This window comes from Aspergillus viridinutans, assembly GCF_018404265.1.
Source record: "Aspergillus viridinutans IFM 47045 DNA, scaffold_3, whole genome shotgun sequence".
Classification (NCBI taxonomy): Eukaryota; Fungi; Ascomycota; class Eurotiomycetes; order Eurotiales; family Aspergillaceae; genus Aspergillus; species Aspergillus viridinutans.
The window spans coordinates 1,975,993-1,998,171 of record NW_025091219.1 but is presented as its reverse complement, the minus strand read 5'-3'; the positions used below and the strand labels follow the sequence as shown (position 1 = coordinate 1,998,171).

At 51.1% G+C, this 22,179-nt stretch overlaps 6 protein-coding genes across 6 annotated transcripts; 3 read left to right on the top strand and 3 right to left on the bottom strand.

Moving 5' to 3' along the window:
* Nucleotides 1–2,838: 2,838 nt before the first annotated feature.
* On the top strand, nucleotides 2,839–5,258 carry Aspvir_005645 (sugar porter family MFS transporter; the record flags this gene model as incomplete). Its single annotated transcript, XM_043268858.1, has 8 exons — nucleotides 2,839–2,906; nucleotides 2,984–3,058; nucleotides 3,153–3,416; nucleotides 3,478–3,503; nucleotides 3,568–3,682; nucleotides 3,738–4,744; nucleotides 4,799–4,913; nucleotides 4,982–5,258. 8 exons carry the CDS (start codon nucleotides 2,839–2,841, stop codon nucleotides 5,256–5,258), a joined length of 1,947 nt encoding a protein of 648 aa, XP_043124793.1.
* An 875-nt stretch (nucleotides 5,259–6,133) lies between these two features.
* Aspvir_005644 (putative beta-N-acetylglucosaminidase) lies at nucleotides 6,134–8,861 on the bottom strand (the record flags this gene model as incomplete). The annotated part of the gene is made up of 4 exons (XM_043268857.1): nucleotides 6,134–6,496; nucleotides 6,550–8,592; nucleotides 8,640–8,762; nucleotides 8,826–8,861. The coding sequence occupies 4 exons, from the start codon at nucleotides 8,859–8,861 to the stop codon at nucleotides 6,134–6,136; spliced, it is 2,565 nt and encodes an 854-aa protein (XP_043124792.1).
* Nucleotides 8,862–9,483: 622 nt separating this feature from the next.
* Nucleotides 9,484–11,757, top strand: Aspvir_005643 (uncharacterized protein; the record flags this gene model as incomplete). Its single annotated transcript, XM_043268856.1, has 9 exons — nucleotides 9,484–9,715; nucleotides 9,777–9,816; nucleotides 9,875–10,357; nucleotides 10,415–10,539; nucleotides 10,591–10,785; nucleotides 10,858–11,096; nucleotides 11,151–11,207; nucleotides 11,282–11,365; nucleotides 11,479–11,757. 9 exons carry the CDS (start codon nucleotides 9,484–9,486, stop codon nucleotides 11,755–11,757), a joined length of 1,734 nt encoding a protein of 577 aa, XP_043124791.1.
* A 220-nt stretch (nucleotides 11,758–11,977) lies between these two features.
* On the bottom strand, nucleotides 11,978–13,660 carry Aspvir_005642 (putative MFS transporter; the record flags this gene model as incomplete). The annotated part of the gene is made up of 3 exons (XM_043268855.1): nucleotides 11,978–12,877; nucleotides 12,945–13,178; nucleotides 13,244–13,660. The coding sequence occupies 3 exons, from the start codon at nucleotides 13,658–13,660 to the stop codon at nucleotides 11,978–11,980; spliced, it is 1,551 nt and encodes a 516-aa protein (XP_043124790.1).
* Nucleotides 13,661–15,839: 2,179 nt separating this feature from the next.
* On the top strand, nucleotides 15,840–17,304 carry Aspvir_005641 (OSBP family protein; the record flags this gene model as incomplete). The annotated part of the gene is made up of 4 exons (XM_043268854.1): nucleotides 15,840–15,911; nucleotides 15,999–16,324; nucleotides 16,380–16,434; nucleotides 16,507–17,304. The coding sequence occupies 4 exons, from the start codon at nucleotides 15,840–15,842 to the stop codon at nucleotides 17,302–17,304; spliced, it is 1,251 nt and encodes a 416-aa protein (XP_043124789.1).
* Nucleotides 17,305–18,502: 1,198 nt separating this feature from the next.
* On the bottom strand, nucleotides 18,503–21,294 carry Aspvir_005640 (putative RNAPII degradation factor Def1; the record flags this gene model as incomplete). The annotated part of the gene is made up of 2 exons (XM_043268853.1): nucleotides 18,503–20,907; nucleotides 21,000–21,294. 2 exons carry the CDS (start codon nucleotides 21,292–21,294, stop codon nucleotides 18,503–18,505), a joined length of 2,700 nt encoding a protein of 899 aa, XP_043124788.1.
* Nucleotides 21,295–22,179: the final 885 nt, after the last annotated feature.

The following is a 22,179-nucleotide window of genomic DNA, read 5'->3' as shown; positions in this document are numbered from 1 at the left end:
ACCTTAGCCACGGTCTGACCCGGCTGTTCAACGTGACTCGGGCGAGATATCGGGATATGTCGTGTTCGGGTTCATCTCAAAGTTTTCGGCTGAAACTGTGTAGCACGAATACTCAATGCTGCCTGGGGAACGGAGTCTCGGTTTCTGTGCCACATCCCGGCCGGGACTTGGGCATGGTTATTGGGCATTTAACGGAATTTCGAAGTTGGCCATCTTGGCAATGCATAAATACAGGAAACATATGGCTTAAGCCTCACTTTCCGGATGAGTGTGTCGTAGCTTTTTCGCCACTGTGAAAACAGACAAGTCCTGAATTCACTGGTCAGGGTCGTTAAAATCTCTCATCAGCTGCAAACAGCAGAACAAAGGAACTTACCGGAATTCTCCAGATTGTGAAGTATGGGTGAAAATGAGAACAAAAAAAAAAGGAAAATAGGGAAAAGTTTAATGAGAAATTGGCGATCATCAGCCACCAGACCAGGCCAGGCAAGAGCAAACGGGGGAAATTCCCCACATGGCGTTGATGTTGATTCAATTCCATCAGCCAGCCAGACCGTATCCATAGTCGGAGGGAGGCATGAAGTTGCTGTAACCTCATAGCCTGATACACTCGAGCCTCTTTGGTACTCATAATTATTATTTCTTATTTCATAGTAGACTAGCACTCATGAGCTTCATAAATTCAATATTCACTCTCGGCAAAATTGCAGACTGCATATAAATTGGTCTCCAAAAAAAAGGGTGAGAACGGGGTCAGATCTCGTTCTTCCAAGGTGGTTTCTTCGCCGCGACTCATGAGATTTTGAATTCACGTTCGGTGTATTATTACGACGGTGATGTCCGTCCGAGTAAGGTAGATAGTTGTCCTCAGGTGGGGTTCATAATAAAATGTCTCTTTAAGCCTATCCACATTCCAGAGGGGGAAGGTCAGCAAGGAGGCAGATGACCATGTGCTCGTTGGAATGTGCGGGTACTAGATAGAGAGGCTAAACCCAAAGCATAATCTGGTTTACTCCCCAGATTTTCTCCGGGTTCCTGATCTGGAGTTCGTCTCTTGGTTACACTGTCCGAGTCTTTGAGCCGATTTTTCCTTGTACGTTGTACGGAGTAAAAGCTCAAACATTTGTACAGCAGAGTAGAGTCAGAGATTACATCTACCAAGGAATAACATGACCACGCGGACAGAGATCCCAGGGATCCTGATCTTAATAATGTCCGAAAGAGGAGGGTTGCAATCTGGGTCTGAACAAAGCCTCAGGCCGACCCCACCACAGTCCACCACTATCTTATGTGCTTAAGCTCTCGGGCTTGGGGTTGGGGGCCTTTGGGCGGTGACTCCGTGACTGAGAGTCCGTGACTTCCCCAAAGTCACATCGGCTGCCAAGATGGACCCATTAGACCAACGCACTTGACTGTTCTTGGCCTAGCTTAAAGTCCTAGCCATCGACGGGACTGGGAAGCGGCCAAGAGTACGGAGTTAGCGAATAACGCTTGGTCAAACGTCCAGGATCTTGTCCAGTCCTGGCAATTCGGGGCAAGGATATTCCCTCAAGTAACAAGAGTGGCGTTTTTGCTTCCTCATGATTGGCTCGTGCATTTCGTGTTGAGAAGTTGAGCCAGCAGGCACTCGGCTCAGCGACGCCTCCAGCCTGAAAGAAATAATGGTATGACACGGGATCCCGTACGGGTGGAAGCGGGGGTGAGAACGAGGACAGGGCTTAATTTCACGAAGACCGGCAGCAGCTGGGTATGTCTTGGTGTTAGTCTCTGACGTCTATCGATCATAGCACGGATAATCGCTGAATCTCCTGATAGCTGTGGTGGAATATAGGTTCCAGACGTATGGTCACTCAAGGGATGACCATGCAGGAGGATATTTCTTCAACTTTGTTTCTCGAAGCCTGGTGAAGACAGCATCACAGGCTCACAGCAGCCTTGCATCCGCATTATCCTGATGAGTAAACCTCCGGATTAGACTAAGCCTTAAACGCAGTCCTCGGACCTGTGGGGCGTTCCACCTTGGCACACTCAATTCGCGTGGTTGACGGGACGAATTAGGAGCATTCTTTGGGCACGTCTTACGACGTCGAGGCAGCCATAATCATCGCCAGGATTTGGCCGTAATGCAAAGAGGAATAATTTAGACTTTACCCAGAAGCTTTCTGCTTTAGGACACTCGCTTTGTCTCCAGTCCCTCCTCTGGTCCTTGATCGTCCACGCCAAGGGAACACCCCAGTCTCGCTCAGGCCTTGAAGCTCAGGCTTTTCTGGTGGACAGATGATATCCTGGTAGTTTTATACTGTTAGCAAAAAGCATTGATACTACTGAGTAGACTCTCAAGCGAAGGAGTTAGTTGCGGCAATGGCACAGCCACTGACTCTAGGCCGCATTTTAGCTCCAGGATAGTTTGCAATCTTCGGCCCTTGAGGACCAATAGGAGAAGTGGGTACTTTCTGTATATCTGACAGGAGAAAGATGCATGCGGTCGTGAATTGCCCAGGCGTAAAGTGAATCTGGTCGTGACGCCATTGGATAGGTGCTTATGAACAGTCAGTCAGTGATCTTCCTTGTGGATTCAGCCATGCTTTTTTATTTTCTTTTTTCTTTTAACTGTCTTGTGAATATGGTAATATTCTTCTATTTTTTTCATTTTCCACATCATTTTTATTATTTTTCCCTCCACTATTTCTTTCCTCTCCCTCCCCGCACCTTCCTTCCATCTTTCATCTCCGCATCCCCTGAGCTACAGACCCAAATCTTCCAATTCGAAACAAGAAAGAAGACTCACACAATAAGACACAAGCAACAACAAGCTCCTTCTCATAGTCTCGGTTTGCCATGGCAGACGGAGGCCCAAAGCAGGAGATTGCTCATATCGCAACCGCTGATGCGCCTGTCGAGCAGCGGTAGGTTTGCCCGGAGCCCAAGCTTCTATACAGCCCAACTTGTGACTCCTGACTGATATCGACTTTCATAACGACAGCATCAGTGATGACGATGGCATGCTCGAAACCGGCCATCACGAGCACATCAGTCTGAACAAGAATCTCACTGCCAAGTAAGTGTCGCGTCTCGACGGCTTCGAGTCTACCCCTCACGAACGGCTGTTGCCTCGTCTCCTCTGGCGCTGATCATTGACCCATTTCTTGTAGGATCAAGAATCCTCTGGCGGACTTGACTCCTTCTCAGGTTATTCGCGATGTCGAAGAGTTTGCGAACGAGCATGACCTCGTCGACATTCTCCCCGAGCTGAAGAAAGGCGCCCTCGTTGCGCGTGACCCTGAACACTTCGAGACAGTCCCAGATATGACTGAAGCGGAGATCACTGTGATCCGTGATGAAACCGAGCACAAATGGCGCCAGCCTTTTGCTCTCTATTTCACCATCATTCTTTGCTCCGTCGGCGCCGCTGTCCAGTAAGTCAAATCGCTGCGACATTTGTGCATGAACAGCCACTAACAGGCATTTCTCTCTCAGAGGATGGGACCAGACTGGTAGTAACGGTAAGGATTAGGTCTTCATTCCGCCGGTTGATGAGTTGCTAATGCCGCCGTCCCTGTTTCGCAGGTGCCAATCTTTCCTTCCCTGTCGCTCTCGGTATTCCTGACACCGAGAAACTTATGGATGGAAGTCCCAACCCAGACGCTGAGAAGAACCAGTGGTTGGTTGGAGTTGTCAACGCGTCAGTAGTCCCTGTCCTTCAGTTGCATCGAGACCTGGCTAATATCCATGTCTAGAGGCCCATACATTGCCAGTGCGGTCCTTGGCTGCTGGCTCTCTGATCCATTCAACGCTTTCCTTGGCCGCCGTGGTGCAATCTTCATCTCCGCGATCTTCTGCGTGCTTTCCCCAATTGGCAGCGCTGTAGCTCAGACTTGGCCCCAGCTCTTCGTCACTCGTCTGCTCCTCGGCCTCGGAATGGGGCTGAAGGCTTCCACTGTTCCGATTTTTTGTGCGGAGAACACTCCTGCTTCCGTGCGTGGAGGCTTGGTCATGTGCTGGCAACTGTGGACTGCCTTCGGTATCTTCCTCGGTTTCTCTGCGAATCTGGCTGTCAAGGATACCGGTGATATCGCCTGGCGGTTGCAGTTTGGCTCTGCTTTCATTCCTGCCATTCCACTGCTTGTTGGCGTGTATTTCTGCCCCGAGTCGCCTCGTTGGTACATCAAGAAGGGCAACTTGAAGCGTGCTTTCAAATCTCTCTGCCGACTGCGCAACTCCCGGCTGCAAGCTGCCCGCGACCTCTACTACATCTATGCCCAGATCAAGGTGGAGCAAGAGATCGCTGGCAAGGGCAACTATCTTACTCGTTTCGTCGAGTTGTTCACCATCCCACGAGTCCGCCGCGCCACCCTCGCTTCGTTTGTCGTCATGATTGCTCAGCAGATGTGTGGAATAAACATTGTCGCGTTCTATTCCTCGACGGTTTTCGCTCAAGCGGGTGCCAACAACACCGAAGCACTTTTTGCCTCATGGGGCTTCGGACTGGTCAACTTCCTTTTTGCTTTCCCTGCTGTGTTCACCATCGACACTTTCGGACGTCGCACCCTTCTTCTTTTCACTTTCCCTCAGATGGCTTGGACTCTGCTCGCCGCTGCGTTCTGCTTCTATATTCCCGAGAATACCAAAGCCCATCTGGCATGTATCGCACTCTTCGTGTTCCTGTTCGCGGCATTTTATTCTCCAGGCGAAGGACCCGTTCCATTCACTTATTCTGCAGAGGTTTTCCCTCTCTCCCATCGTGGTAAGTGTGCATTTTGCTTTTTCTGTGGCACTCGTCAGCTAATTCCCGTTACAGAGGTTGGAATGTCGTGGGCGGTCGCTACTTGCCTTGGCTGGGCCGCAGTTTTGTCCATTACCTTCCCACGCATGCTTGCTGTGATGACCCCAACTGGTGCCTTTTGTTTCTACGCGTAAGTGCACATCCTTTTGCTCAAGTCTCTGCTTGTCGGATGTGTGGCCCTCGCTAACCAATACGCAGGGGACTGAATGTCACGGCTCTGGTCATGATTTTCCTCTGGGTCCCTGAGACGAAGCAGCGCACCCTGGAGGAACTTGATTATATCTTTGCTGTCCCCACCAGAAAGCACATGCATTACCAGTGTTTCAAGGTCCTCCCTTGGTGGATCCAGCGTTACATCTTCCGTCGCGATGTTAAGCTTGAACCCTTGTACAAGCTCGACCTGGCCGCTCACGACGAGAAGGTGGCCAGCAGAGAGGAAGGTGGACAGGTCATCACACCCAACACTGAGATGTAAATGCCACTGGCATCCGTTCCCGCTGTGCGGTCTGTAACCACTAATTTTGGGGAGGGGAACTGTGCCACATGGGCTTTCACGAAGATATGACTCGAGCTTACGCCGATTTGAATCATTTGATCGTTGTTTCTAAGTGCAGCTTAGAGAGAAGTCTTAAGTAGTTTGAATTCAAGGACTGATTAGTTTCAAGTTTAGTCAAAAAGATCACTGCAGGTCAGACTTGGGAGAACAATCTTCTCGTACCTCCTTGTAACATGCTTTTGAAGTTTGAACTGTGGTACAGTGTAGGGATTGTCCACCTACGCCCGTGGGCAGATTTTGGAGCCTCGATTTCCGGATGTCTGACACCACCCAGCCTGGAAAAAGCGAAGTTACTCAGACCTGCCTTGGTTGACAACTCGGGTATAGGCGGACAATCCTTCACACTGTACCACAGTGCATTGAACGGACGCTGATAGGGTTTGCAGTCAAAGGGTGGGTTAGGCGGTGAGTGAGTGTTCCGAGAGAGTGAGAGTTGGTGTTGGCGTCTCGGAAAATGTCTCTCGGAAACGTTGTGTGGGGGGCTCGCTAAGTCTCCACCGCCTTGTTGGTGCCTTGATCCTGTGGCGGTTATTGAAATTGTGAATGTCCGGACAGCTCTTAGAGTATCCGGGCCGGAACCGGATGTTGCTCGAGGAGGTAAGACCGTAGAATTGTGCTTACTGAGTTTAAATTTCTATCTGGTTCGAGTTGTCGACTATAAGCAGAATCTCTTGGTGGTTGTTCGGGGTGAGATTTCCGAGAAGAGTATATAATGTATATATAGTTGAGTCACAGAACACAACTTTCTAAATATGTGGCATATTTCTAGGTAGGTGCACCAATTATCAAGGCAATTACATCTGACCGGTCCTGTAGCTGCGCCAGACCTTGAACCCAAGCTGCTCGTACCATCCTTCCAGACTGACCCAATCCACAAAGACTCCCTCGACTCCGCGTTGCTTCATGTCCTCGATCGCGTGGCAGAGGAGAGCAAGTCCGACTCCTGCTTTGCGATATTCTTCATCAACTCCGACGCAGCCGATCAGCCCGGACTTGGGCCCACAGAGAGGCGGCAAGGCCCAGTTCTGCTGCAGGACGGGCGACGACGGTGCGAGCATCAGCGTCCAACCTACCTGTTTCCCGTGCGAGTCAAATGCAACCATGATGCTGGACGGGTGCTCTTTAGGATCGAGCTTGTGATACATGTCGACCCAGGCCTGGCTGGGTCAGTAACGCGTCGGTAGGATCGGAAAGGGGAACGGATACACACCGGATTGTAGGAGAAGTTCTTCTTCTGGCTGGCCAAACACTCTTCATACTGCTCGGGCTGAAGAGGGGAAAAAGTGAAGCCTCGCTCTTTAGCACGCTCAACGTACTTTTGTGGTGGCTGGAAATCTCTGATATCCTGGTACAGATCGACTGATCTTGGAATCAGAGGGTTGAGGCGGAAACCGCGGTGGACGAAGAACCCCTGTACTTCTTCTCCGAGGTCAGTCGGTATACCGGGCCAGAATCGTGGGAAGGAGCTCCCAAGCGATAGGGAACATGATTTGTAATTCTTCATGAGCCACGTCCGCGCTTCTGCGATCAACGCTGTGCCCACACCCTGACGTTGGTAACTGGGGTGGACTGCGAGGACAGACAGCTGACAGCACGTCGTGCCTCGGTTCGTTGTTATATACATGACGCAGAAGCCAACGACCTTGGACTCTAGTCGCGCAACGAAGTGACGGCCGTTGGTCTGAGTCAAAAATCTGTGGAGACTGTCTGCGGGTAGTTGATACGTCGGCAGGGCAGTATTCCAGACTTCGACCAGTTCAGTCAGATCACTGGCGGCTTCGAATGGCGACACATGAATAGAACCCAGCGCGGCCTTCTTTGATCCAACAGATAGGGCGCCCTTTGGAGTCAAGTCACCGAAAAGAATATTTGCGGCGGCTGTGAAAGCCTCAATAGTCGGCTCATAGGTAGTTATATACGTCTTGATGCTGTCATCGTCCAAAAAGTCGTAAGGACTGCAAGCGGCTATGGTGACCAGTCTTTGGGTATGCTGGGAGAGCTTCAGGCCCATCTCTCTCTGAAAGGGTGACTCTCGTGCGTTGAAAGTGATGAGAACGACAGCATCAGCAGCTTCAACAAGCTTGTATTGCTCAGTGGACAGTCCTGCAGAGCCATAGTGAAGCTCAACAGTTGTGGGGTTGTGGGCTTTCAAGACCTCGCCGAACTCCGTGACATCGTAAGTTCCTTTCATTCCTAAACCCTCCCCGTCGACTGCACCTCCTGCGGGGGTTCTTTCCCCTGGGAACAGAAGCACAAGATGTCCCGATTTTGATAGAGGCAAGACATCAGGATCACTGCGGACAAGGGTAACTGAAAGTGAATAGGCGTTCTTTGCAAGCGTGGCAGCTTTCCTGTTCAACGTAACCAAATCATCAAGATTCCGCGGTAGGAGCGCAGTTTCCCAGCTCAGAAAGTTGTTCTTCAACTTGACCACACGACGGTATGCTTCGTCCAGACGTGAAGCTGATATTTGGCCAGACTGTACGGCATCGCAGACCTTTTGGATTGAGGCTACTTGAACAGCGAAGGTATGGCATATCATGATGCTGTCACTACCAGCTTCCAAGGCCAGAGCCGCTCCCTGTTCGGTACCGTATGTGGCTCGAATCCCGTCCATCTCGAGGCAGTCCGTGATGATCATCCCATCATATTGCATCTCATTGCGGAGAATGCTCAAGACATCAGCGGAAAGCGTGGCAGGCAGTTTGCCGTCACCGACAGCGGGCAAGGAGATATGCGCAGTCATCACTGCCTCAACGCCCTCTGCCACAGCTCGACGGAAAGGTATCAGTTCACATCTCTCCAGTTGCTCTCTCGTCTTTTCTATCACTGGAAGCCCATAATGGGAGTCCACTGCAGTATCTCCGTGTCCGGGGAAATGCTTGACACTAGGAATGATCTTTTGTTCTCGAAGTCCTTGCGCAGCAGCGCTTGCAAACCGACCGACAAATTCCGGGTCATCTCCGGGACTCCGCACGCCTATGACTGGATTCAAGGGCTCTGAATTGATATCGCAGACAGGGGCATAATTCATGTTGATCCCGAAGAACCTCAACGTCTCACCGGTGACCTCTCCAACCTGATACGCCAATTCTGGCGAATGGGTGGCTCCAAGGGTCATTGGTCCGGGTAGCTGAGCAGCAATAGGTGGCGATATCCGGGTGACCAGTCCGTTCTCTTGATCAATCCCTATAAAGAGCGGATATTCGTGTCCTGCCAGCCTAGCTTCCTCTTGCAGAGCCAGAGTGAGAGACTTGTACAAGGATCAGCTGGGCCATTCTTCGTTGCTGTAATACATACCTGGAGCTGCACTGCATTTTGAATATTCCTTTTGAACAGCACAATGCCTCCTATCCCGTACTCGTGGATCAAAGTCTTGATCTCGGGACTTGGTACAATACCATGGAAGCCGACCGCAAAAAGCTAACAACAATCGTCAGGTCAGAACTAGCAATTATGATACGGACGTTAAGATAGAGACCTTACCTGGCCAACTTTTTTCTGTAAATCTTCTGGCGGCATCTTTTCAGCTCGTTGCATGAAACTGCAAATGGATGAAGTTTTATCTCGGTTAGGTCTTGGGTTGAAATCCTGCGAATCCAGCTGCTAGTGTTGAAAATATACCATTCTATACAGAAGAAACCGGGTTCAACGAGAAATAGCAACTTTTAAGTCAGCGTGTCTATAAATTCGAATGAAGCAAGAAGGTCAACTCTGAAGACGATGGTGGAGAAGATGCGGAGAACACTGACGACCTGACGTGTTCCACATGGACTGCCCCGATATTCGATTCGATTCACTTTTCCTCGTATTGACACTATCAGTTTATCACAAAGTGACTTTTGGAAGACTTCGCTAGCGTCGTGAAGGATTCAATTTGGTCCTAGTCACCGATAATGGGGCCGAAGATCAGAAGACGAAGCGAGATTGTCTCCAGGAATGCAACAGTAGATGCGGGGTAGCATTGGCCATCGACCATCGCCTCTACACTTTCTCTTATCACGGTGATGATATGTCAATGATTCAACTTAATTGGAGAAATCCCAGCTTATAAGGTCAGTTCGCCCCCTTTTTTTTTTTTTAAAAAAAAAAGCAGCATCTAACATTGATCAAGGGAACTAGAAGCCGTTACACCATTGTCGTCATGTCTCCGAAGAGTCATCCATCCAATCAACCAAGTGTATTGATCGATAACACCAAACACGCCGATGACAGACAACGTGATGATGGAAGCAATACAAAAGCTACAATAACTGCGCAAGAAGTCCAGTCAACACGCGACGACTTCGAACGGCTGTTCGGTGTTGATGAACATCTATACGAACAACCAACAACCACGCGAAGAGAACTATGGTCTTACTATCTTTACTACAACGGTAATGCCCTTTGACTCTTTTTAGCTAGGACCTACTGACGAGACATCTCGTGCTCCTTCAGGGGACAATGGTGTCGGTCCGGGTTCTTATAGTCAAGCACTGTAAGGAAGAAGGCATCTGCAACAATATCAGACCCCAGCTAATGCATCTGTCTTGAAGATTTCAATGGGCCTTGAACGGGGCTGGCTGGCAACCGGGCACCAATCCGCGCCAGCCATGCACGGATTCCTCTCCCTGCGTTGTCTCATGGGCTGGAGGCACGCGGTCCGTCGCTTCCGTAGTCTTGATCGCTAATGGATTGTGCTTTACCTTCATGACGGTGATATTTGTCTGGCTCGGCAGCGCAGCCGACTACGGATCGTTTGGTCGTTGGCTTCTGCTGGCCTTAACAGTGATATGCTGGGCTCTACAGTATGGCATGATGGCGATCAGGCATCCCAGTCAGTGGCCTGCCGCTATGGCGATGTATGTAGTTGCATACATCGCCTACGGAGCTACTCTGGTATTCTATGCAGCTGTGTTTCCCAGACTTGCTCGATACATGCCGCATGTCCGCAAAGCTCGTGAGGAGGATCTGAAGGAGGGCAAAATCAGTCGGCAAGAGTATGATGCAATTGAATCCTTGGAAAGAAACCACATCAGGTATGCTTCTATGCTCCCATTACTGGATTAATCGGGCGATACTTACGAGTGGAATAGCAATATATCGACTGCACACAGCAATATTGGATATCTGCTCACTCTCGTACTGAACTTGAGTGTTTTGCTTCCACTTCAGAACAATAGTTATTCGAACAACCTCGCCCTCTGCTTGACAAACTCATGTAAGTGATTCTGTGAGTTAATACGTACCATAAACTGACAACTGTCGCTAGACTGGGTCGTCTTAGGAGTATGGTGGTTCATCTTCCAGCAGAAACGGCCAGGCCCTAAGGTCCCAAAAGGGTCGAACTATGCGACGATTGGCTTCAAGCAAATTTGGCTTGCACTCCGGGAGGTCCGGTCCTTGCCACAGACATTCCTCTATTTCGTCGCTTACTTTCTGCTTGCCGATGGACTAAATACCACCGGTGAGTGCAGCCAGCCTTGCATCTAAGAACAACTGGAGATGGACGGGAAGGAAGCTGATGCAATCTCTGCAGGAACCTTGGTTTCCATCATTCAAAACGACTACGTATCCTTTTCATTTCTACAGTTAACCTATCTAGGCATCACACAGGCTGTATGCTCAATCGCCTCAACATTCGGATTCTGGTACATCCAAAAGTACTTCAAATTTCGGACCAAGAGCATGTTCCTGGTCACAAACCTCTTCAGTGTCCTAATTCCACTCTGGGGAATGGTAGGACTATGGACACAACGAATCGGGTACCATAACCGAGTAAGCGTCCCCATCTTCCATCGTTTTAGCTTCCAAGCTCACAATCGTCCGCAGTGGGAATTCTACTTCTACAATATCGTTTTCGGCCTATTCCAAGCACCCTACTACGCTGTACGCAGTACCACAACTCCCCTCCCATTCAAAACGAGGCTAACATCTGTGCCACCCGGGCAACGCACACGTAGTACGCGCAAACAATGATAAGCGAGCTCATGCCCCAAGGCTATGATAACATGTTCTTCGCGCTCTTCGGCATCACCAATCGAGCTGTAAGCAATCACTTCCCGCAATGCAGGCTGCCTACATACATCCCTGCTTGCCTATCTCCTGCCAATGAGGTATGAGGTAAATAGAACGGAGTAGCGTACTGATTCGGTCACAGTCCTCCATCATCGGTCCCAATGTGATCCAGGCCATTATCAACAATACGCAGAATAACTGGATGGGGTTCCCGTTCTTGTTTGCCATATGTGCCGCTGCGACGATAACAATTGCCTTTGTGGATGTGGAGAAAGGGCGCGCTGATGCGAGGAGGTTCGCGGAGGCGCGGAAGATCGCGCGGGTGTCTGCCGAAACGGGCCTGAGCAGAGATGAAGTCTTGAAGGGTTCGGGTGGTATTACAACGGGCGTAGAAGGAAGTGGATTACCACGGGAGGGATGATCTGTCTCTAGATGTTTGGATCCAGGGGAAGGCACTTTTATACAGCTATACATGAAGAGGATCCTGATGATACGCTGCACAATTAGACACCAGTGAGACGAAATATATAGTAATTCAGCACAAAGCCAACACACTCTATATAAATGCCAATACTCCAGTGGAGCCTTCTATATCCTGTCTATATCTATAGTACATTATCGTATTGACAAATTCTTAAAATTCATGCTTCTGCCCGAGCCTGCTTGTCCTCAATGGCCTTCCGGGAGTATTTCAAATCGGCAGCTTCCCGCCACCGCGGGCCATAGGTAACCGTCAACCACACCAGGACACCAGAGAATGCCAGAAACAGCGCAGATATGGTATTGAACCATCCGACACCAAGCGACTGGGTAGTAGGTAAGACAACGCCGGTGCCCAGTGCCGCAAACACGTATCGAAAGACATAACTGCTGGCGACGACTTCCGCACTGCGGCCATGCGGTTGCATCACATCGAGACAGTAGGACTGAAGACTAGGAAAACAGAACATTTGCGCCACGCCCTGCAGGAACATTGCTACCACGGGCACCGCAATGCCACCAACCTCTCGATCGAGTGTCCAGCCGTAGACAAGGAGACAGCCTGGTGTAATGACACAGATGTATGGGAGACAGGACCGCAGTCGGTCCTCCGACACGCGCTGTCCATTGCGTTTTTTAATATACTTTTTCACGGTGTAATCGGCCCAGCGGCCGCCCACGAAGGTGCCGGCCAGGTATCCGCAGCCTGGCGCAAGATAGAAGAGACCAGCTTGGATTGGGCTGGACAGGTGAAAGCGAGGGTTGAGAACGTATCGGATTGGCGTTAAGAGTGCGTATTGGTTCCAGACTAGAGCGCCGGCTGCTAGGCCAGTAATGAAGATATTCGGATGGGAGAAGAGGAGAAGGAGGGCACGTAAGGGTGAGATGCGCTGCCATATCATTTTGATCCTCTTCGGATAACGATGGCCCGCAAGCTCGGCCTTCGATGTGTGCAGAATGGTCTCTGGGAGGAACAGAGTGATTAACAGGACGGCGAAGCCGGTCAGTGCGGTCAAGAGCCAGAAGATGACTCTCCAGTGCCTGAATGTGACCACAATACCCTGGGTTCGACGAGGCGTGTTAGCGGCTAGTTACACTCTATGTTCTCACCAAAAGGTAGAAGCTCACCCCTAGAAATGGACCTAAAGCAGGTCCCGTCATACTCCCTGACAGAAACCATGCCAATGCAGTGGCTCTGGCCCGAGGCTCGTAGATATCCCCAATTGCAGAGCTTCCCACCACGAGGAATGACGTGCCTTGTAGGGCAGTGAGAACTCGGAATATAAAGTATGCAGGAAGGTTGGGAGATAAGGCAGTGGCGGCCGTGGAGAGCCAAAATAGCATCCCGCTTAGGATAAATATCTGAAGGGATCTGCAGTCAGACAGTGAACTGATAACACTGCAAAGGTTGCTTCCGGCATACTTACAGGACGACGACCCCATACCTGGCTGAGAGGACCCCAAAACAAGCAAGAGACGGTCATAGACGCAAGATACAGCGCATTACTAGCATTTATCATGTCTCCTGTCGTCCCAAATGTCGTTGCAAGTTCCGGAACAGCGGTTAGGATAGCAGTGGAAGAAATGGGAGTAAGGAAGGCACAAAATGTTAAGATAGCCACGATGGCTATCTTTCGAGACGGGGAGAACCGCAGGTATTGCTCTGCATCTTCCTCCTCATACTCATCTGTCTCCGTTGAACTGTCATGGTTCACAAGGTGACTTTGTACTTGAACAAGGGTCTTAGGTGAGCTAGGAAACGAGCTATAAGAGGAATTCGCCCCTTGAGGGCCCTCTACGGGCAGCTGGGTTGTAGAAGAGTTCAGAGAGTAACTGTCAGACATGGTGGTTGTGTCTTCTGATCTGGACCAAAGAACCCCGAGCATTGTGCACGGCTATTGATAGGTATTGAGACAGTGTAGTCTTGCAAGTACTGGAACAAATGCGTTCGAACTTCTGGCCACAAACAATTGACCCCGATATATTGAAGAAGGCTTCTGTGTGCATCTCAAGTAGACAATCAAATGTCCGGAAGATCCAAAGGGTGGTTGGGTCCTTGAGTACACATGAAAGACGCGCAACCCATAACATAGATATGGAAAGGGAGAGCTCGCCTCGGCAAACAAATGTACAACAGACAGCTGTCGAGCACATCTTGACGCTATGTGCAGTTCATGACCTTAAGGGCACTGATCAGGCGGCCGCCTCCTTGACCATCGAGCATTACGCGTCGCGATGCAAGCATCCAATTTTCAGCCCGACTATCATCACGTCGATGAAGCACGCAATGGCTAGAATCCTTAGGGATGTGAGGTTCAGAAGCTCTCAGTAGCTCGATTTGGAAACACTACGCAGTCTTTCTCAAATATGTTATGATATTCGACCCACGCAGAGACAGCTGAGGTAAACAGAAACCCAATGATCCTCTCCAACGGTGGATACATGGATGGGCCGCTATATGCTTCGGGAGAGGGCCCGGATGCCTATAGCTTGGCCAAGAGTGGAAACATGATCGACAACGCAGAACGACGGGGCTGGTGCATGGCCAACGGCAGCCCTGGTAAATCGCATAAGGGAGATCCTTAAGCAACGCATGATACGCATCATCTCATAGAGAGCTCGCATAGTGTTACACCATACTTCCAATTGAGAAGAGATGATGCACTAAGCTCCGATTGGAGCCTGTGTGGCGTACGGATACGCCTATCGGCGATCATCTCGTGGCCAAGGAACCGCGGTTGACGGAAGGGTACATTCCATCAGCAAAGGAGAAGCAGGGGAATTTCAATGACTTGTTTTCAAAATAAACCATGGGGCAAATTGAAATATCGTCCTTTGCATAGAGAGGTAGAAGTTCGGCATTCTGAGCATCCGTTACCTAATCAACCTTGGCGATCACCCTTGGTGGATCAACGAAGGGATAAGCGACTCGGGGAGGCCATTCCAGAAACCGATCGACCTGCAAGTCCTGACTTCTCAAACAGGACCTTCTGATCTCTAGTATGCTCATCTGCGATTGGTTCTCTACTTGATGATAAATTTTCAGACCCGTAGCAGGCAGAATAGCAAACTTGAGGTGAGAAGCAGGGGTAAATAGGGAGTAAGGTAGCAATCTCACGGTTCCATAATGACTAGGGTTTCCTCTTCCGTTCTTTCTCAATGTCAACTCTCAACTACCCTTATCTCTAGGCAGCGAAGCTCATCAGAGATAGTCGAGTCGTCTTGAATTTGCGAATTGACCCCTGAGATGGTATGTTGATAGTTCTGAAGGAAGTTTGTGATAGCGCTTGTCGTAAGACGTTCGGCAGACCTTCCATCGACCTGAATCCTCTAAATAGACTGAACAATGAGCGTCGACATAGCATCGATGCCTTTAGGTCGAGGGAGGCCATTTTTGCTTGAATCTGCTTTCTGTAGCAGTCCAAGCTATGATGAAAAGCTGCCCTTGATTGAAAGCAGAAACAGGTCGCCAAGTCATCAGATGAGATAGCTTATTAACTTGTCTGTTTTAAGCCACCAACAGCCACTGATGTCTGCTGTCTTTCAGTGTACGCTTTCCCCGGAAAAGGGGCGTAGATAGATGATGCCTTTGCCAAGGTCGACACAGCGGCTGGAGGACCAGCTGCAAGCACTCATTGGTCGATCTTGGGGCCTTGAGATGCTGAAATTGGAGATGAGAATGACGATGAGAATGTGCCATGCAGAGGAAGATGTCGTTATTGGTGATGTTGCATGCGGGGCAAGAGTCCAACCGCTGAACTTACGGAGATGGCCATGACGTCGCAGCCGCATCCCCTCTTGGCAGTCGTTGTCACTTGTGCCCTCTGAAACTCGCCAGCAAGCAAACTAATTAATTCCTTTGGCTAGGTGTCTCTGGTAGTATTACTGGAGAAGCCTCTCTTCCTTCTTCATCCCCACTCAAGCTTACTTCTTCTTGGTCTCTTAAATCTATCCACCAGCGTTTACTAATTTTCTTCTTGGACTACGTGGTTTTCTTGTCAAACACACAGCAGTACACCCAACATGAGCTCCAGCAAGGATCCACAGTCTGCCATTCCCCCTGCAAGCAAAGGGTCCTGGGCCAGCTTCTTAAAGGTGAGTTTCGGCTCGGTCGTCCGTTATTACGTCTTCTTAGCCAAATTATGGTTGAAAAGGGTTAACCTAACATCGGTGTTTTGCTAGTCGATCGCCTCCTTCAACGGAGATCTCTCCTCGTTAACCGCTCCTCCCTTCATTCTCTCGGGCACCTCTCTGACGGAATATTCTGCCTACTGGGCTGAACATCCCAGTCTGTTTGTGGCTGCGGCCAAAGAAGCCGATCCTGAGAAGCGAGCGTTGGCTGTTCTGAAGTGGTTTCTCAGCACGCTGCGTCAACAGTACTGCTCCCGCAGCGAGAAGCTGGGCAGTGAGAAGAAGCCTCTAAACCCCTTCCTGGGTGAGCTTTTCCTCGGCAAGTGGGAAAATGACCCTGACGCCGGGGAGACTACCTTGATCAGCGAGCAAGTCAGGTTCGTTTTTCTCTAGTTTGGTCTCGGCTGCGACCCGGTCCTGACCCCAGAACAGCCACCATCCCCCTGCCACAGCCTATGCGATCACCAACGAGAAGCACGGTATTGAGGTAAGTCAAGAGACATTAAGTGGTACGGATGTAATTGATTAGAATCTTACAATCTTTTTTTTTTTTCGCTAGCTACAAGGATACAATGCGCAGAAGGCATCCTTCTCCAACACAATTCAAATCAAGCAAATCGGCCATGCCTTGCTGACAATCACCCCTCCAACCGCGGACAAGAACGATCCGGCCCAGAAGGAGCGCTACCTCATCACACTCCCGTACTTGCATGTCGAGTCCCTCATCTACGGTACACCATTCATGGAACTCGAGAGGTCGACCATGATCGCCAGTAGCACGGGCTACATCGCCAAAATCAATTACTCCGGCAAGGGCTGGCTCAGTGGCAAGAAGAACACTTTCAACGCCGTGCTCTACCACGAGAAGGACGGGGAGAAGAAGCCCCTATACACCGCAGACGGACAATGGTCCGACACATTTGTCATCAAGGACGCTCGCACCAACAAGGAGATCGACCACTATGTCGCCAAGGACATGAAGACCAGCCCGCTGACCGTCGCCCCTCCGGAGGAGCAAGACATATGGGAGAGCCGACGAGCCTGGCGCGACGTCGCATCCGCCATCGAGCGCGGTGATATGGACGCCACCTCCGTGGCCAAGTCGAAGATCGAGAATGCTCAACGCGAGCTCCGCAAAGTCGAAAAGGCCGAGAACCGGGAGTGGGAGCGCCGGTTCTTCAAGCGCGTCGATGAAACGGCGGACGAGGAGTTCCAGCGTCTGGCCAGGATGGTCGGCCTGACTTCACTTGAGAGCGATAAGACCGGTGGCGTCTGGCGTTTTGACAAGGAGCGCGCCGCAAATGCCAAGCCGCCCTATCACCAGACCGGTGGCGAAGGACTCGGAGTATCCGAGTAAGCCTCCAGTCTGCTAGTTGTTACTACAAGAACGGGGCTGTTAGACACGTTCATACAGTATGCACTACGCACTATGCCACAGTGAACGTTGCGAATATAGAATCATTAATCGCTTTTGGGTACGAGGGATCACGTTCATTCTTTTTTTCTCCTTAAGAGTTCCGATTCTTGTATATAGGAAGGTTACGTTAGTCTTGAATACTTAGAATCCACAAGTTGAGCAGGGCAATCCATCACATCACTTCTGACCATCTTACTCCATGAGAATGCCAGTCCATCAGAGAATAAGTCACTCTCGAACTCTAAGGCACCCCAAATCATACAAGATCTTTCTCCGCAGTGAGTACCAGAGACGGTTGATATCTGCTACGTAGATATGCGGTGGTCTGCACATTGAACGCAGTAATAGACAATCCGGACCCACTCTGCTAATGCTACCTACGGTGTACAGCTCTTATCATACCTTACCAACTGCCTACGATCAAAGAATTGAGGGAAAGAAAGAAAACCATATCAAACGCCATCCCAAATCATTTCAATTCATTTCCTGTATTTCCCGGAGCCCCCCATCCCTTGTCCTAATCCAGTCAGAATTGCATAAATGTAGTCCCCAAATGACACCGGATAAGTAGTACAGGAAGGAAGCTGGAAGTATGCAAAACAGACGCACAGAAGGAAAAGGGAAAACAGAAGGCAGCTTTTTTCTGTCATGAACAAACATCAAGTGGGGAAAAGAGCCAGACTGAGGAAATAGAACTGGCAATCTGGGATAGTGGATGAAAGAGAATCATGCTTGGATGGGAGAAACTGAACCGGCAAATCTGAAACAACAGCAGCAGAGATGTCATGAACCGTCAATGATGATAACAAAGAAAAGGAAATATGCCTCGCATTTTTCTCGGTTGAATACAGTATCATCAGCATATCCCTGCGTAGCATATCAAATCCTGGAGGAGAGCTGACCGAGCTCCCCTCGTCGAGAGTAGAGATTACACGTTGGATGATGGCATAAGAAAGGTGACAGAACACAACAGCGCAGTATAGGAATTTTTTTGACCCAGGCATGCCGCCTCGTAGAAAATAGAAAAAAGAGGGGAAAACAAGTTCAAGAGAAAAAGAGCATGGTGAGGGGAAAAAAAGGTATGATGTAACAGTAAACATTCCCATCAACCAGAAAATGATGTGAACGCCATGACCCTTTAATGGCCGTAATTGCCTCCCCAGCCACCGCGTCCAGTATTTCCGTAATAGTTAGCGAAACCTGCGCCTCCGTAGTTACCGTAACCGGTAGCCTGGTGGTGTGTCTGGCCTGTGGCACCAGCTTGGTGTCCGCCAAGTCCACCCAGTCCACTGCCGTACTGGGGGTTCAGATGAGGGTATCCACCGAATCCCTGCTGTCCCTGCTGGCCTTGAAGAGGGGGAAGGCCAGTCTGCGCTTGAGGCTGTCCGGGCACACTGTTAGTGGCAGAGCCAGGACGGTTGGCCTGCGCAAGGGAGGGACTGGGCCCGGCCGCCTTAGGTGTCTCGAAGCTCTTCGTCTCCTCCGAGGTCACCGGAGGCTGCTGGGAGATGGGCTGGTTTTGGCCAAAACCAGCCTGTGTGCGGCCAAAAACATCCGACATGCCCGCGCCAAAGGCGTTGGTGCCAGCGGCGGTCTGCTGGGTCTCAGAAGGCTGCGTGGATCCAGTGCGGCCATAGACAGAGTCACGGCCGGGAGCAGATTGGTTGAAGCTACTCGCGGTAGCAGGCGAGGAGGAGTGGTCGTAGGAGAAACCGTGCGGCTGGCCATACACACCAGCCTTGCCATATGGGCCATACTGATTGCCATATCCATACTGAGTGCTGTGCGGCATGTAGTGTTGCTGCTCATCATAGCGGCGAGCATCGTCGTACATGGGTCGGTTTCTTCCGTACTGGTGCTGAGTCATCTGGCTCATGTACGAAGCATAGTGAGGGTTGGAGTAGTAAGGGTATCCGTAACCGTACGCGTGAGCGGCAGCTTGACCAGGCATGTGCTGCGCAGTTGGGGTTTGAGTAGCGGCGGGGAGAGTTGGGTTCGGGGTGTTGTGACCGCTGCTAGGAGCATCGACATGGCCATAGCGGCTGGGAGGCTGGGTGGTCGGAGCTTGGGGCTGCACCTCAGCGCCGGAGACACCGAAACCAGCGGCTGCCCTTTGAGCCACAGAGGCATCCTGGGACTGGCCATAGGTGCCATAGTAGTTGTAAGGGAGGCGCTGGTCAACGGCGTAGAAAGGAGAGTATTCGCTGCCGGATGTGACAGCGGGCTGGACGGGGGCCTGGTTTGCGAATGGCTCCTGTACTTGCGGTTGAGGCTGGGTGACCTGCTGAGAGAACGGGTCGTAAGGCTTCTGGGCCTCGGTGTAGCGGGCAAAATCTGTGAAAGAGGAATCGGCAGCGGAGACTTGTGGGACAGGAGGAAGTCCGGGAGCAGGACGGGAAACGGTAGGAGTCTCGGTGGATGGCTGGACCTGAGTGGAAGGAGGTAGAGAGGCACGAGGGGCGACGGGAGAGTGTTGAGGGGGCTGAGCACGGGTTTCAGCATTTTCTCTGTTCTCATCAATATCGACATCGGCAGCATCGCCGTTCAGTCCCATGCTGCCAAACTGCACAGCCGCACGATCAACGGCGTGGTTTCCAGGCATGACTACAGCTTCTTGCTGTTCCATGACACGACGCTGCGATCCGGGGGCCCGAGCGCCGGACTTGAATACACTCGAAGGGAAGGCAGCTTGGGCAGCTTGACGAGCGGGGGTAGAGACAGCCGCGATGCTGTTGGCATCAAGGGTGCTGCCGACTGTGCTAGCCGCAGTGGCTGTGGGAGCGGGAGGTGAAACATCGGGGATTTGTTCGAGGTTTGTCTTGGTCAGACCATCCTTGGGAGGAGTGATGTGCGCAGTGGAAGGGGTAACCGGGAGAGCTTCAGCAGGCTGCTTAGGAAGGACAGGTTCAGGTCCTTTCTCGACGGGAATAGGAACAGCAACAGGGACCGGGACAGGAGCGGGGGCGGTAGCAGCAGGGGGAGCTGGAGCAGGTGCGGGGGCAGGAGCAGATTCAGCTGCTTTCTGCTCCGCTGCTGGCTCAGCGGCTGGCTGTTGTTCTTCAGCGGGGGCGGGAGCTGGGACAGGCGCAGAGGCAGGCGTAGGTGTAACTGCGGGTTTCTTCTGCGGAGGCGGCGCAGGCTTTGCGAACAAGCTCGCCCAACCTTTCTTGGTGCCATCCGGCATCACGTTGGCCTTCGGGGCCTCTTTGACAGCATCGGCGGTCGTAGCGACGTCGACAGTGGTAGGTTCGACCTCAATGGATTTCTCGGGTACGATCGTTGTCTCCACAACGTCCACGGTGGCGGCGACAACGGGCTTCTCGGCGCGTGCCCCGTTAGCACTGACAGCTCCAGCCCGGCCGCCGCGGCCGCCACGACCACGATCCCCACGGGCGCGTCCACGACCCTCAAATCCGCCACGTCCACGGCCTGAGCGAACGGAACTTGTGGTTGCCTCGGTCGGGGTGCTCTGTGCCTCCTTGGCCTTGGAGCGGTTCCGGTCGGTCGTCTTCTTTTTCACCTCACCCCACTGTGAGACGTTGCCTGTTGAGATAGAACGATCAAAGTCAGAGCCAATTCCAGTCAACAGCAGATGTAGAGACATGAGATACAACTCGGGGGATGCGTGATCATACCTTCAGTAATGCGCTCAATAGCATCTTCGAGTACGCCGTCGGCATCTTCCAGAGCAAAGACGAGATCCTCATCGGTCCAGTCAGGGAACAATTCCTTCAGTGTGGGCAGATCGTTCGAGTATTTCTTCTTCATCTGACCAATCTCTCCTTCATTTTCAAATGTGGCCTGGTCTGAGGTGTCTGCCTTGGCCGATCTGCTGCCTCCGCGACCACCTCTGGAGCTATAGCCACCTCGACCACCACGAGCGGATACTCTGCCTCGAGAGGCAGAAGGCCGTGTTTGAACTTCAGACATGTCTTCTGGTAGTGTTGATGTATCTCCAAAACGGAGCAATTAAATAATAGAAGAGGAGATTGAAGGAATTTCCGACGTCGACGGTGGGGCGACAAAGTGTGGCTGACCTGAACGGGTAAAAAGAGGTCGTCGTTAGTGGAAATGATCACAGCTGCACCCTCACGAGAGGACAGCACCAAAACCACAGGCACAAGGGCCGCCGAATCCGGGGAACAACGGGGAAAAGGGAAAAGAGAAGACGAAGGACGGAGGAGAAGGATAGCTAGGTAAAGGAAAAAAGAATAATAAGAAAAAGGGAAGTTATTATAGACTTGTGGGGGAGAGGAAGCAGTAGAGAGAGTGGGAAGAAGGGAGGAAGAGATTAATTATTGGGACTTGGATCAAGATCGAAATGGCAGGGAACGAGACTTTCTGCTGCTAGTAAGGCCGGCGTGTGTCTGAGGGAGACAGCTGAGCCTGAGGCAACAGCCGATCGTTTTGCTCCTTTAGCGAGTAGACTACGGGGGAGGAAGCTCTCTGGGATGATTTCATCATCTACATAGCCTTAAAAGTACTCTTGAAATGAATTACAGCTAGCTATTCTATCTCTGTTGGCTATAGTCGTCTAACTGTTTGTATCGTCATCGATTGAGCTACTATTGACTACTCTACATCTTAAAACCCTCCTTGATCTCCATTATTGTGGACAACTTCGCCTCTCTAACCCTTTCCTACTCTTGTGTGGCCTGCTTTGGTTTGGGTGTCAGGAGACCATCCTTTCATTGGCTGCTTCCACTCACCGCCCCCGGTTTTGCGCTTTCAAGTCGCTCAGGTGATGTTCGCTGCCTGAGGCTCGGATGTTTCCTTGTATGCTCCGTATGAACTGCTGAGGGACAGGTTGAGCAA